This window comes from Molossus molossus, unplaced genomic scaffold (genome assembly GCF_014108415.1).
Source record: "Molossus molossus isolate mMolMol1 unplaced genomic scaffold, mMolMol1.p scaffold_m16_p_20, whole genome shotgun sequence".
NCBI classification, from domain to species: Eukaryota; Metazoa; Chordata; class Mammalia; order Chiroptera; family Molossidae; genus Molossus; species Molossus molossus.
The window spans coordinates 20,793,504-20,807,512 of record NW_023425356.1 but is presented as its reverse complement, the minus strand read 5'-3'; the positions used below and the strand labels follow the sequence as shown (position 1 = coordinate 20,807,512).

At 38.9% G+C, this 14,009-nt stretch overlaps 1 protein-coding gene across 3 annotated transcripts in view; it reads right to left on the bottom strand.

Moving 5' to 3' along the window:
- The window catches only part of POGZ (pogo transposable element derived with ZNF domain), a 53,912-nt gene that overhangs the window by 21,835 nt on the left and 18,068 nt on the right, over positions 1-14,009 (bottom strand). For all 3 annotated transcript variants that reach the window (XM_036271916.1, XM_036271917.1, XM_036271918.1), the window contains exons 3-4: positions 13,840-13,998; positions 203-378 (exon numbers count right to left, since the gene is read on the bottom strand). In XM_036271916.1, coding sequence (XP_036127809.1) covers positions 203-378; positions 13,840-13,998 — 335 coding nt within the window. The remainder of the gene's footprint in view (positions 1-202; positions 379-13,839; positions 13,999-14,009) is intronic.

Genomic DNA, 14,009 nt, shown 5'->3' with positions numbered 1-14,009 from the left:
GGAAATTACCCAGCTGTAAGCCATGTTAGGCTTTCTACAAAAGTCAGCATCAAATTACAAAACAACAAATGAGAAAGCCAGGTCAAAAGACAGGACTTAGAACCATTTCTAATAATGCTAAAGACTCTAAGTCAGAGACTCCAAAGGTTCACATAGTCTTTCTCTCCTATCTACCAGTCCCAGAATTCAGAGTCCTACTCACCTGGGTAGTGATGAATATTGGTTGTGAAGCCACAGGAGAACTAGTCACATGATTGGCATTCTGCATGACCTGGACAGGCCTCAATACTGGTTGACTAACCATTGTGCCCAGACCTGGGGCTGGATTCTGGGTTAGGATCAGCGGTTGTCCACCTTGTTGTACCAAAGAATTGCCAGCTAAAGTGTAAAAAGGAGAAAAAAATAGGAATGTAATAGAAAACAAACGCACATTTTATAAGAAACATTATGATCTTAGATAAGAAATGGTGTCCCAGATATCAAAATATCCAAGACTGTCACTCACCTCGGGTTTAATGTCACCAAACTCACTAAAAATTTAAGCTTCACCCAAATTTACAACTAACAGAAAAAACAGGTAGATAGAGGAAGTTCACTAACATCTCCCCTATATATCTAAGAATGTCCTAACACATTAAGACTTCTACGTATCTATCACTTTGACTCATTATTTAAGTGACCACACATAATCTCCCCATACCAAATCAGCAAAACAAAATATATAAGCCTATTGTTCTTACAAATAAAATATTTTTCTTAAAAAAAAAAACTCACAAAAACAAGAACATCACATTTTAACTAAAATCTATTTTTTCAAAATGTAATTTGCTGCTAACCCACCTTAATCTTTTTATAAGAGGGCTATTCATGACCAAACATTAATTCAGCAAGCACAGAGACGTTAAAAAATGGCATCTCTTCCCAATGAGTAAAATCTTGGAAATGCAAAGGACTCTCTAAACAATGATGGTCTTTCATAGGTATGGAACACAGGGTTTGATAGGCTACCTTCTTTCTCTTTACGTCATCAAAACTGATAAAGAAAAAAAATGGTCGCCTGGCCAGTGTGGCTCAGTGGTTGAGCATTGACCCATGCACCAAGAGGTCACTGGTTCAATTCCTGGTCAGGGCACATGCCCAGGTTGTGGGCCTGATTCCCAGTGGAGGGCATGCAGGAGGCAGCCAAACGATGCTCTCTCTCATCGATGTTTCTATCTCTCTCTCTCCCTCTCCCTTCCCCTCTCTGAAATCAATAAAAAGAAAAAATATTTTTTATAAAAAGAAAAGAAATGGTCAAAAACTAAACAATACTAAATAAAAATGATGACCTAAGAAGGTAATGATTCATTTGTGAATAAATATTAACAAATAAATACTAATAAACTGGGCTCATTGTTATTGAAATATTTTACATTCTTTTTCATTTGTGAGAAAAGTAATTTTGTAAATGTTTTTAAGTCCTCTATGTATTATATTTGGCTAAAAACTCCTCAATACTGTATTTCCTAATTTATAAATACTCCAAAACCAGATAGAAAATTTTAGGGAGCTAATATACCTAAATCAAAGATTAAAGCAAAATATTGCTTCAACTTTTTTACCTCAAATCACCAGAATGAGAGGGACTCCTCTGAACTGTATGTTCTACTTGACAAATGGAGTCACTGCAGTTAGCTACAAAGCAAGACCAGCAGAGTAAGTATAAGGTGACTATTAATGGGCCAACAGTGATTTGTCTGAGAAACTGAGAGCCCATTAGTGGACTAGATGACCCTGACAGTTACTAGGCCAGCAGAAACTAGTGATTATAGAGGCTGATAGATAAAAAAAAAAATTCCAACAAGCTCTATCTATGCTAACTAGGCAATTTACTGACTATATATATTTTAAATTTAAATGTTTCATTATGGATGTTAAAAATATATAAATAGAACACTATAATGCATCCCATGTATCATCACCGAGTTTCAACAATTAGCCAATCTTGTTTCATCTATACTTCCCACCCACTTACCAGTGCCCATATTATTTTGAAACAAATTCTAGATCATATCATTTTACCTATAAATATCTCAATGTCGTGTCTCTAAATGATAACTTAAAGAGTGAATATGAACACAATTATCACTCCAAAAAATATAATAATTCTATGACTATAGTTGGTAACACTGTCTTACACAGTTGAAATTTTCTGAGAGTAGAACCTAAATGTTCTCACTCCTCCCCCTTCAAAAGATAAATATATGAAGTGATGGATGTGTTAATTAACCAGACAGTGGAAATCCTTTCACAATGTATATCAATCAAATCACCACAGTGTACTTTTGAACATGTTGCAATTATATTTGTCAATTATACTCAATAAAGTTAAATATATAATACTTCTTTAATATCAAATACCAAGTCAGAATACAAATTGATAATTATAATTTTTAAAAAAAAGTTTGTCGGAATCAGGTTACTAAAGGGTCCACATAAAGTGTAACTGAAGGACACATGTCTGAAGTCTTTTTTAATCTATAGGTTCCCCATCTATTTATTTTATCCCTTTACAAATTATGGTTGAAAAATACAGACTAAACAAAAGCATGCATTTTCTATTTATTATTTTCACTGCTAGGGTTAAAGAAAATAAATTATCTGTTATTTATTTAAGCCTAAAAATTCTTAAGATAATCACTGAATTCAACATTCCAACTAAATTCAGGAATGAAATGTTTTGCATTTACGTGAAATCAACCAGTATTTGTAAGTCTCCAAAGACAGGCATGGTTCCCATAAAATCTGCACAAACTAGACTATTGTAAAGAATGTCACCCTGGCTGAATAGCTCAGTTAGTTAGAGCATCCTCCCAACACACCAACGTTGCTAGTTAGAACCCTGGTCAGGGCATGTATAAGAAGCAACCAATGAATGCATAAATAAGTGGAACAACAAATCAATGTTTCTCTCTCTCTCTCTCTCTCTCTAAAAGCAATTAATAAATAAAAAGTGAAAATGTCAACAAAAGCATTTTAGGGTCATGTTTGAATTTTGGTAGATTGTTAGGACTTTCCAAAAAACACAGTGCAAACAAAAAAAGTGGATTTCTATGCCCAGATTAGGTTCACAATTCAAGTGAAAGCAAAAGCCAGCCTATGGCATGTTGCATTGGGTAAATTAAAGTATACTTATTTATTATTTATTTTTTTAAACTTATCTTTATTGTTGAAATTATTACAGATGTCCCCCCTTTTCCCCCTATTGACACCCTCCTCCCCACTCCCACCCTGCTCCTGCCTTGCCCACACTATTGTCTGTGTCCATTGGTTATGCATATATGATAGAAGTTCTTTGGTTTATCTCTTTTCCCCCTCCCTTCCCCCTTCCCTTTGAGGTTTGTCAGTCTAACAACCAATTTGTACTTTTTAATCCCTTCACCTTTTTCACTCAATCTCCAGCCCCACAACTGGCAACCAACAAAATGTTCTCTGTATCTATGAGTCTGTTTCTGTTATGTTTGTTCATTTTGTTTGCAGATTCAATTGTTGATAGATATGTATTTATTGCCATTTTATTTGTTCATGTTTTTATTGATTTTTTAGAGAAAGAGGAAGGGAGAGAGAGATAGAAACATCAATGAGAGAGAGAAACATCGATCTGCTGCCTCTCCACTGGGGATCGAGCCCGCAACCTGGGCATGTGCCATTACTTGGAATCGAATGGAAAACTCTCAGTCCATGGGACGACACTCAATCCACCGAGTCACACTGGCCAGGTTATTGTTTATATTTTCGACACTTTTTTTCTTTAAGAACACCCTTCAACATTTCATATAATACCGGTTTGGTGGTGATGAACCCCTTTAGCTTTTTGTTATCTGGAAAATTCTTTATATGTCCATCAATTCTAAATGATAGCTTTGCAGGACAGAGTAATCTTGGTTGTAGGTCTTGCTTTTCATGACTTTGAATATTTCATGCCACTCCCTTCTGGCCTGCAAAATTTCAGTTGAGAAATCAGCAGACAGCCCTGGCCAGTTTGGCTCAGCGGTTAGAGTGTCTGCCTACAGACCAGAGAGTCCCAAGTTCGGTTCCTGCTAAGGGCATGTACCTTGGTTGCAGTTTGTCCCCGGCCCTGGTTGGGGTTGTGTGGGTGGCAACCAGTCAATGTGTCTTCTCTCACATCAGTGTCCCGTGCCACCCCCCACCCCCACCCCCCGGCTCTATCCGAAGATAAATGCAAAAAATGTCCTCGGGTGAGGATAAAAAAAAAAAATTACCAGACAGCCTTATGGGACTCCCTTGTAGGTTACTAACTGCTTTTCTCTTGCTTCTTTTAAGATTCTCTCTGTCTTTAACCTTTCTGCATTTTATGATGTGTCTTGGTTGGGACTCTGTGCTTCCTGGACTTGTATGTTTGTTTCCTTCACCAAGTAAAGGAAGTTTTCTGTCATTCTTTTTTCTTTTTGGTACGTGCCCCTAGCGGGAACCGAACCCGAGACTCTGGTCCGCAGGTTGACGCTCCAACCACTAAGACAAACCAGCCAGGGCTGTCATTATTTTTTTCAAACAGATGTTCAATCTCTTGCTCTCCCTCTTCTCCTCTGGCACCCCCATGATGCGAATGTTGGTACACTTGAAGTTGTCCCAGAGACTCCTGTTCTCATTTTCTTGGATTCTTTTTTCTTTTTGCTGTTCTGATTGGGGTTTTTTTGCTTCCTTATATTCCAAATTGATAGTATGTTTCTTGGCTTTACATACTCTACTATTGATTCCCTGTAAATTATTCTTTATTTCAGTTAGTGCCTTCTTAATTTCTGACTATGCATCCTTCATTTCTGACTGGTCCTTTTTTATGTTCCTGAGGCCCTCACAAAGTTCACTGTGCATTCTTATAACCAATGTTTTGAACTCTACATCTGTTAGATTGCTTATCTTCATTTCATTTAGTTCTTTTCCTGGAGTTTTGTTCTGTTCTTTCATTTGGGACATGTTTCTCTGTCAAATTTTGGCTGCCTCCCTGTGTTTGTTCCTATGTAGAATTGCTATCTCCTAGGCTATGTAGGGGGCCTATTATAGTAGGTGTCCTGTAGGGTCTAGTGGCACAGCCTCCCTGGACACCCCAGCTGGGCCCTCAAGGTGAACCCCTCGTGTGGACTGTACACCCTTCTGTTGTAATTGAGTCCTGATTGCTGTTGGCACATCAATGGGGGGGATTTACTCAGGCTTTTCAAGCTGCAAGGGCTGGCTGTGCCCCCTGACCACTGACCTCTGACTACCTTGGGGGACCAGCTGTGCAGGGGACCACCATACAGAGCAAGACTTGGTTCAGCAGAGCTCTGGTACCCACTGAGTCCACTCCTTGAATGTGTTGCTTGTGGAGGTGGTTGGGTGGTGGGGCTTCAATGTGGTCTGAAGCTGTCCACTTGACTGTGCTGGTTCTGGGGCAAGGTCAGCCACTGCCCGTGTTCTACCTGGGATCACCAGGCATAAGCTACAAAGTGATCTGCAGATGGATGCTTCTAGCTGGGCTTGGAGGTGCCCAGGAAAAGCCAAGCTATGAACCAAGGGTGGCTGCTTCTAGTGCCTGGCCTGGGGCCACTTAGCAAGAGGTATGTGGCTCTCTGAGACCAGATGCTGTTTGTTTGAGAGAATTTAGGAAAATCTGAAACAGGAGCCAAGACAGGCCATTCCTGTGGTAGAGCCACTGGAAACAGCTTGGATGGGCCTGAAAGTTGGGTGGGGCAGGGCCTCAGGGAATCACCAGGGTGGAGCAAACAGTATGAGCCAGGTGGCTGGAGTCCCAGATATGGAGGCTGTCTGCAGGCCCTGGGGGAAGAGCTCACCAAAGGAACAACGGCCTACAACAGCATGTATGTCCAGGAGAAAGTTGCCTCTCCAGCTCTCACCCCAATGCCAAAGAACTCAGTTCTTCCCCATATGTCTCTGGCGCCTTTCAAGCTGCCTCCCCCATGCTGGAGCCCGAAGAGCATGAGTCCAAGTAAGTCCTTGCTTGGGTCCTTTAAGAGGAACTGCCTGGGACTCCAGCAGCCTCAATTCCTGCTCGTTTCTACAGCCAGAAGTTATGGGGACTTCTCTTCCTGGCACTAGAACCCTGGGCATGGGGGTCTGGTGTGAGACAGGCACCCCTCACTCCTCTGGGAGGACCTTTAAGCTGAGGTATCCATCCTGAATTGTTTTTAATCCTCACCCGAGGACATTTTTGCATTTATCTTTAGATAGAGTAAGAGGGAGAGAGGGAGGAAGAGAGAGAGAGAAACATCAGTGTGAGAGAGACACATCAAGTGGTTGCCACCCACATGACCCCAACCAGGGCCAGGGACAAACTGCAACGGAGGTACATGCCCTTAGCGGGAACTGAACCCGGACTCTCTGGTACACAGGCCGATGCTCTAACCGCTAAGCCAAACCGGTCAGGTCTCCATCCTGATTTTTATCTACCACACGTGGGTGTGAGACCAGCCTGTTCATGCCTCTGCCCCTCCTACCAGTCTTTTTTTTTTTTTTTCCTTTGGTACGTGCCCCTAGCAGAAACCAAACCAGGAACTCTCCAGTCCACAGGCCGATGCTCCAACTGCTGAGCCAACCAGCAATCTTGATGTGACTTCTTCTTTAATTCCATAGCTATAGGACTTCCATTCAGCTTGATTTCAGGCATTTTTTTTTTATCTTCACCTGAGGACATTTTTCCATTTTTTGTTCAGATAGAGTGGGAGGGAGAGAGAGAAACATCAACGTGAAAGGGACACATTGAGTGGTTGCCACTCACACGACCCAACCAGGGCTGGAAACAAATCGCAACTGAGGTACATGCCCTTAGCAGGAACCGAACCCAGGTCTCTCTGGACTGCAGGCCAATGCTCTAACCGCTAAGCCAAACCGGCCAGGGTAATTTCAGGCAATTCTGAATGATTGGTGTTCTGTAGTTTAGTTGTAATTTTTTTTCCTCACCTGAGGATATTTTTCCATTTTTTGTTCAGGTAGAGAGGAAGGGACAGAGAGAGAGAGAGAAACATCGACATGAAAGGGACACATCGAGTGGCTGCCACTGGCATGACCAACCAAGGCTGAGAAAAAACTGCAACCAAGGCACGTGCCCTTAGCAGGAACTGAACCCGGGCCTCTCTGGACCGCAGGCTGATGCTCTAACCGCTGAGACAAACCGGCCAGGGCTAGTTGTAATTTTGATGTGGTTGTAGGAGGAGGCCAGTACTGTGTTTACCTATGCCGCCATCTTTTTTTTTTTAACCCTCACCCGAGGACACTTTTGCATTTATCTTCAGATAGAGCAGGAGGGAGAGAAGGAGGACGAGAGAGAAGCATCGATATGAGAGACATATCCAGTGGGGGGGGCCACCACTGACACAACCCCAACAGGGGCCGGGGACAAACCGCAACCGAGGTACATGCCACCAACGGGAACCGAACCCGGGACTCTTCGGTCTGCAGGCCAACGTTCTAATCACTGAGCCAAACCAGCCAGGCTATGCTGCCATCTTGACCAGAAGCCTATTGTTTATTTTAATAATTTCTCATGAATTATTTAAACAAATTCTAAAAATTATAATTCTAGTAACTTTTTAGATGATTTCTGCATTCATATTAATTCTCTTTTCAAAGAAATTCTGACAACTCAAAGGTCATATAAAGTTTAATTACTAGAGGATAAAAGAGACAATCAGAATCATGAGGGTTATAAAAAGCCTTGAAAAGAATTATCCAACCAATCTCCTGCCTCTAAGTTTGCTCTCAACATGTATTAGGTATCAGAGCCATAAATTGATTAAATAAGGGAAGGAGATTCACAGCAGCTTTTCTCAGAATGTTGTCTGTTTTACAACCCTGAAGGTCTTGATATTTTTCCTTCATTTTTGTAAGTTTACTTACATAGTTTCAAAACCGAGAGATAGGAAGGATAAAATGGAGTTGAAATAAACTAAAGAGGAGTTGAAAATCATTACTAGTTATGAAAAAAAAAAAAACTTATAACATTAAATTTACATTTCTCACAGCTCAAAATTAAGCAGTGGTTTATTTCACCTCATGTTTCTTTCCAATGCAAATGTATGATCAGTCAGAGCTATATAAATAATTTCCAAATGCTGAGTGGTAGATTCTGAAGAATAGTGAAAAGAATAGTAAAACTGTTCCAAAATTTTATTCCTAAGACTTAAAAAAAAACACAAAATAGCTTTATTGAAATAATATAATCTATATACCATACATACATATCACCCATTTAAAGTGTACAATTCAGAGGTCTTTAGTATATTCACAAAGTTTGTGCAACAATCATCACTATTTAATTCTAGAATGTCTCATCACTCCAAAAAGAAACCTCCACTCATTAGTAGTTATTACCCATTCTCCTTTCGCCAGCTCTGGTGAGCACTAATCTATTCAGTCTCCATGGATTTGCCTAATTTGGCCATTTCATATAAATGAGGCCTTTGTGTCTGATTTCTTTCACTTAGCATTATGTTTTCAAGGCTCATTCATGTTGTAGCATATCAGTATTTCATTCCTTTTTATGACCTCATAATGTTCCACTGAATGGATACGCTATATTTGTTTATCCATTCAACAGCTTAGATTATTTCCACTTTTTGGCTATAACAAAATAATATTGCTCAGTAGACTGGCTCAGCTCGTTTAGTGTGGTCCTGTGCACTGAAGGTTGCTGGTTTGATTCTGGTCAGGGCACATGCCTGGGTTACAGGTTTGATCCCCAATCGGCATGTACAGAAGGCAACCAATCAATATTTCTCTCATATTGATATTTCTCTCTCTCTTTCTCCCCCTTCCTCTAAGCATGTCCTCTAGTGAGGATTATAAATAAATAATAATAATAATACTGCTTTGAACATTTGTGCACAAGTATTTCTGTGAAGATGTTTTCAATTCTCTTGGGTATACAACTAGGTGTATAACTGCTGGGTCACATTATAACTCTACATTTAACTTTTTGAGAAACTGCCAAACTATTTTCCGAAGAGGCCACACCATTTTACATTCCCACCAGCAAAATACACTCTCACCAACACTTGTTATTATCCATCTTTTTTATTATAGCCATCCTAGTGAGTGTAAAGTGGTATCTCATTGTGGTTTTGATGTGCATTTCCCTTAATGATTAATGATGTTGAGCACCTTTTCATGTGTTTATTTCCATTTATATATCTTCTTTGGAAAATCGTAAAATCAGATCCTTCGCCCATTAAAAAAATTGAATTGTGTTTAATGATAAAAAAATAACAAGTGAATTATCTTTTTATTACTGAATTATACTAGTTCTTTATTCTAGATACAAGTCCCTTATGAGATACATTATTTGCTAAATTTTTCTCCCATTCTATGGGTTGTATGTTTTCACTTTTTTCTTTTTAATATGTTTTTATTGATGTTGGAGAGAGAAGAAGTGGGAGGAGGAGGATGTGGAGGAGAAGAAAGGAACACTGATGAAAGACAGAGAACCATTCACCATCCATCAGTTGCCTCCTGCACACCTCCCTCACTGGGGATCGAGCCTGCAACCCTGGCATGTGCCCTGACTGGGAATTGAACTGGCGACTTTGGTGCATGGCATGACACTCAAATCAACTGAGCCACACCAGCCAGCACTTTCTTGATTGGGTCTTTTGAAGCATAAAAGGTTTTAATTTTTATGAAGTCCAATTCATATAATTTTCCTGTACTTATGTTTCTGGTGCACCATTTAAGAAAACATGCCTAAGTCAAGGTCATAAAGATTTACACCTATGTTTGCTTCTTTTATAGTTTAGCTGTTGTTACAGTTAGGTCTTTGACCATTTACAGTCAATGTTTGTATATGGTATGAGGTAGGGTGGCACTTCATTTTTTTCAATATGGAAAATCACCCAGTTAGTTGTCCCAGTATCATTTGTTAAAAACAAGAAACTATTCTTTCCCCATTGTACTGGAAAAAATTCTTTTTTTTTTTTTGAATTCAATTTTTTTAAACCAACTTCATACTCCAAGAACAACAGGCATTTTGGAGTACAGGACAAATTGTCTCTATTTCCCCTGCCCTTGTCCCACTCACTCTTTTAAAATAATCTTTATTTTAATTGTATTTTAACATTTGATCCATATAAAATATCACATAAATTTAAGTTATAAAATATAATGATAAAACAAACATCATACAGCTTAGGACTAGACCATTATAAATACTATCAATGTGCTCCTTTCCCAACCCTTGGCTTCCCTCCCACACATATACAAATGTCTCTTAAAGTCAAGAGTCAAGTAAATGCTTTTTTATGGAGAGAGGGCAAGGACAATAAGAGAAATGAGTATATTATAAAAGTCAATCAATACCCCAAAAAGAGAGAGCATTTTTTTTTGGTACGTGCCCCTAGTGGGAACTGAACCCAGGACTCTCTGGTCCGCAGGCCGATGCTCCAACCACTAAGTCAAACTGGCCAGGGCAAGAGAGTCTTTTAAAATATAATTACTGGAGAAGGTGGCTATTGGTAATCAGGAGCTAGAATGACTTTAAAACAGGTTTAAAAGGAGGGGAGGGGAGTAGGAAAACAAACAATTTTTTAGCTTTCTAAAGAACCTGGTACACTAAGTAAAACAATATTAAATTGCTTAAAAGTAGCCTAGCTGGTGTGGCTCAGTGGTTGAGCATCGACCTATGCACCAGGAGGTCCCTGGTTCGATTCCCAGTCAGGGCACATGCCCAGGTTGTGGGCCTGATCACCAGTGGGGGGGGCATGCAGGACGCGGTCAATCGATGTTCTCTCTCGTCGATGTTTCTATCTCCCTCTCCCCTTCTCTCTCTCAAATTAATAAAGAAAAAATATATATATATTTAATAAATAAAATATATAAATATATATAAATATATATATTAATAATATATATATATAAAATAAAATATATAAATATATATATATTTTTTTCCATTTTTTGTTCAGGTAGAATGGGAGGGAGAGAGAGGAACAGAGAGAGAGAGAGAGAGCGAAACATCGATGTGAAAGGAACACATCGAGTGGCTGCCACCCGCACAACCGACCAGGGCCGAGGACAAACTGCAACCGAGGTACATGCTCTTAGCGGGAACCAAACCCGGGTCTCTCAGGACTGTAGGTCGACGCTCTAACCGCTGAGCCAAACCGGCCAGGGCTATATATATATTTTTATCCTCACCTGAGGACACTTTTGCATTTATCTTCAGATAGAGCAGGAGGGGAATAGGGGGGAAGAAAGAGAAACATCGATGTGAGAGAGACACATCGAGTGGCTGCCACCCACACAACCCCAACCAGGGCCAGGGACAAACTGCCACCGAGGTACATGCCCTTAGTGGGAACTGAACCCAGGACTCTCTGGTCCATGGGCCGACTCTCTACTGCTGAGCCAAACTGGCAAGGGCTTTTTAAAAAAAAATTGCTTAAAAGTTATTCTTCCTTGCTACGTTATTAATGAAATAAGTAGATAATATACCAATATAATTAAACTGAAGGCTAAAAGGAGAACTGGGTTGTTAAAAGGGAATATATTTTATCTATGCTTATCTATGCATGAACAGTTTTTGGAAGAATACAGAGACATACATCCATACCCACTTTTTGTAAACCATGAATTTGGGTTAACATTTTATTTTGAAAATTAGAGGTTTCTGAAATAAATATAACCAACTTATATACACTGTATATTTAAAATTTTGCACACAGGCTCTAGGTGGGCTCAGGAATGAAGTCTATTTAAGGAGTCAAGGAGACTAGGTTTTGAGATGCTTATCACAGGCCTAAAAACCCTCAGATGAAAGAAAAGTTTAGCTAAACTGACTGCTAACAGAACTCTGATAGATTATTTTAAGACAAACCAAGAAAAGCAGTCAAATATAGTGGAAAGGCCACAAGCTTTGAAGTCTAGATAATTCGAATCTAGTTTAGTCAGTAACTAACTATTTGACCTTAAGCAAATTATGTAGACTCTATAGGCCTCAGTTTCCATATCTGTAAAAATGAGAGAATTCTCCAGATAGTGGTGCCTCATCTTTATATATACGAGGGTCCCTATTTCTAAGTAGAAAAAAATTCTATGGATTTTCCACATGATAAAAATATATTTTCAGTACCCAAAGACTGAAAAAATACCTATGGAAATTACAAAGATTTCAGTTTAGTAATACTTAAAGTTGGCAATAATCTGGGGAAAGAGCTACTGGTGGGCACTTTTTTAGAGCAACCAATTAGGGCAATTTGACACTATCAAATTTTAAATGCCTGATCTCACAATCTTGCTTTATACTGCAGATACGCTTATATAGTGGGTGATAAAATGCCTGAGAATGTTCACCATAGTAGTACGTAATCACAAAAAATTGGAACTGTAATAAATGTCCAACAATAGGGAAATAAGTGGTTACATACAAAAGTAAGAACACCATATGCACTTCTAATGGAAATATAAACTGACACATTTCTAGACGGCCAATCCAAAAAAAAGTATTGACCAAAGTCCTTAAAATTGTGATGACCTTGGGTCCAACGATTTCATTTAGTTCTATATTCTCAAAACTAAGAAGATAAGAAAAGATAGAAAGAAATGGTCACAATAGCTCTTTTTTTTGTTTTTATCCCCACCAAAGGACATTTTTTCATATTTTGTTCAGATAGAGTGGGAGGGAGAGAGAAACATCGACGCGAAAGGGACACATTGATGTTTCTCTCTCTCTCCCTCCCTCCCACTCTATCTGAACAAAAAATGGGAAAATGTCCTCGGGTGAGGATAAAAAATATAAAAATAAAAATAAATAAATAAAAGAGCAATATACCCCTCTTACAACCTATTAATAGTTAACCAAGCAAAGGGACATAGTCATCAAAATGGTACAGATAAATATTTAGTAAAACAAGAAGATATTTACTACATACTAAAGAAAAACAGCAGGCAAAGAGTAATATAGAGTCTGTATGATTCATTTTTGTAAAAAGTGAATTACTAAGTATAGCATAAAGAAGTATACAAAAGTACACACATGTACAGAAAAAGAGTTAGAAATTGTTATATCCAGGAAGTGGGATTATCGTTTTAAAAATTTTTTCTTCCTTTAATTTTTTTCTTTCTACTTTTTCTACAGTACACATATTATTCTTGTATGAATAAATAAACTTTATTTTTAAAGAAAAGAAAATAATTAAAAATAAGTCCTTTGCAGCAATGCAATGATTCTATGAAGGTGCTTATTCTAGTTTTAAATCTTGAGCCATAACTTGCCAACAACTCATCTTCAGAGTGTAGAAACAGTCATCAGAAATGAAACAAAACCCAATACTATACAGTCTCTCTAGTCAATAAATACACTAAAAACAATACTCTTTCACCAGTTCCTTCAAGTAGACAACAACCCTTACCCTGTTTTCCATACCAGGAACCAATAACCCAATGAATCTGTCAGAGAAAATACAAAATAAATCTGCTCTGGGAGGATTCTTAACAAACTAGTGGGGCTCTTCTAATTAAAAAACAAACAAACAAAACAAAAACAATCAAACAACAACAAAAAGTCAACCCAGATCACAAAGTTTGGGTTTACATTTTCTCTCCTAGAAATTATCAGCGGCAAGAATCGGCTGCACTCTGACTTGAAACACCATTATCAAATCAGCACTAACTCAGAAGGAACAGCACCACCTACTGAATCACTTCCCTATCAGAAAACCATTACTAAATTCACTCTCAAACTAACAGAACCACATCAGTTCCTAAGTAAAGCTAAACAAAAACAGCTATTTCTAAGACCTTTTTTATTCTCTCATCCCTCTAACCCAGGAAGAATTTCCCAATAATCCCACTTACCATTGTTGTTGGCAATTAGTGTGACAAGAGTCTTCTTTGTACTGTCGCTGTTCTGTGCCCCGCTGCTACTAACGGTGGTGGATGTAGAGAGGTGCCCAGCAACAGAAGCATGGGCAGCGATGGGCAATGGAGCCGAGACTGGCTGCTGGCTCACAGAAACTGTGGGGAAG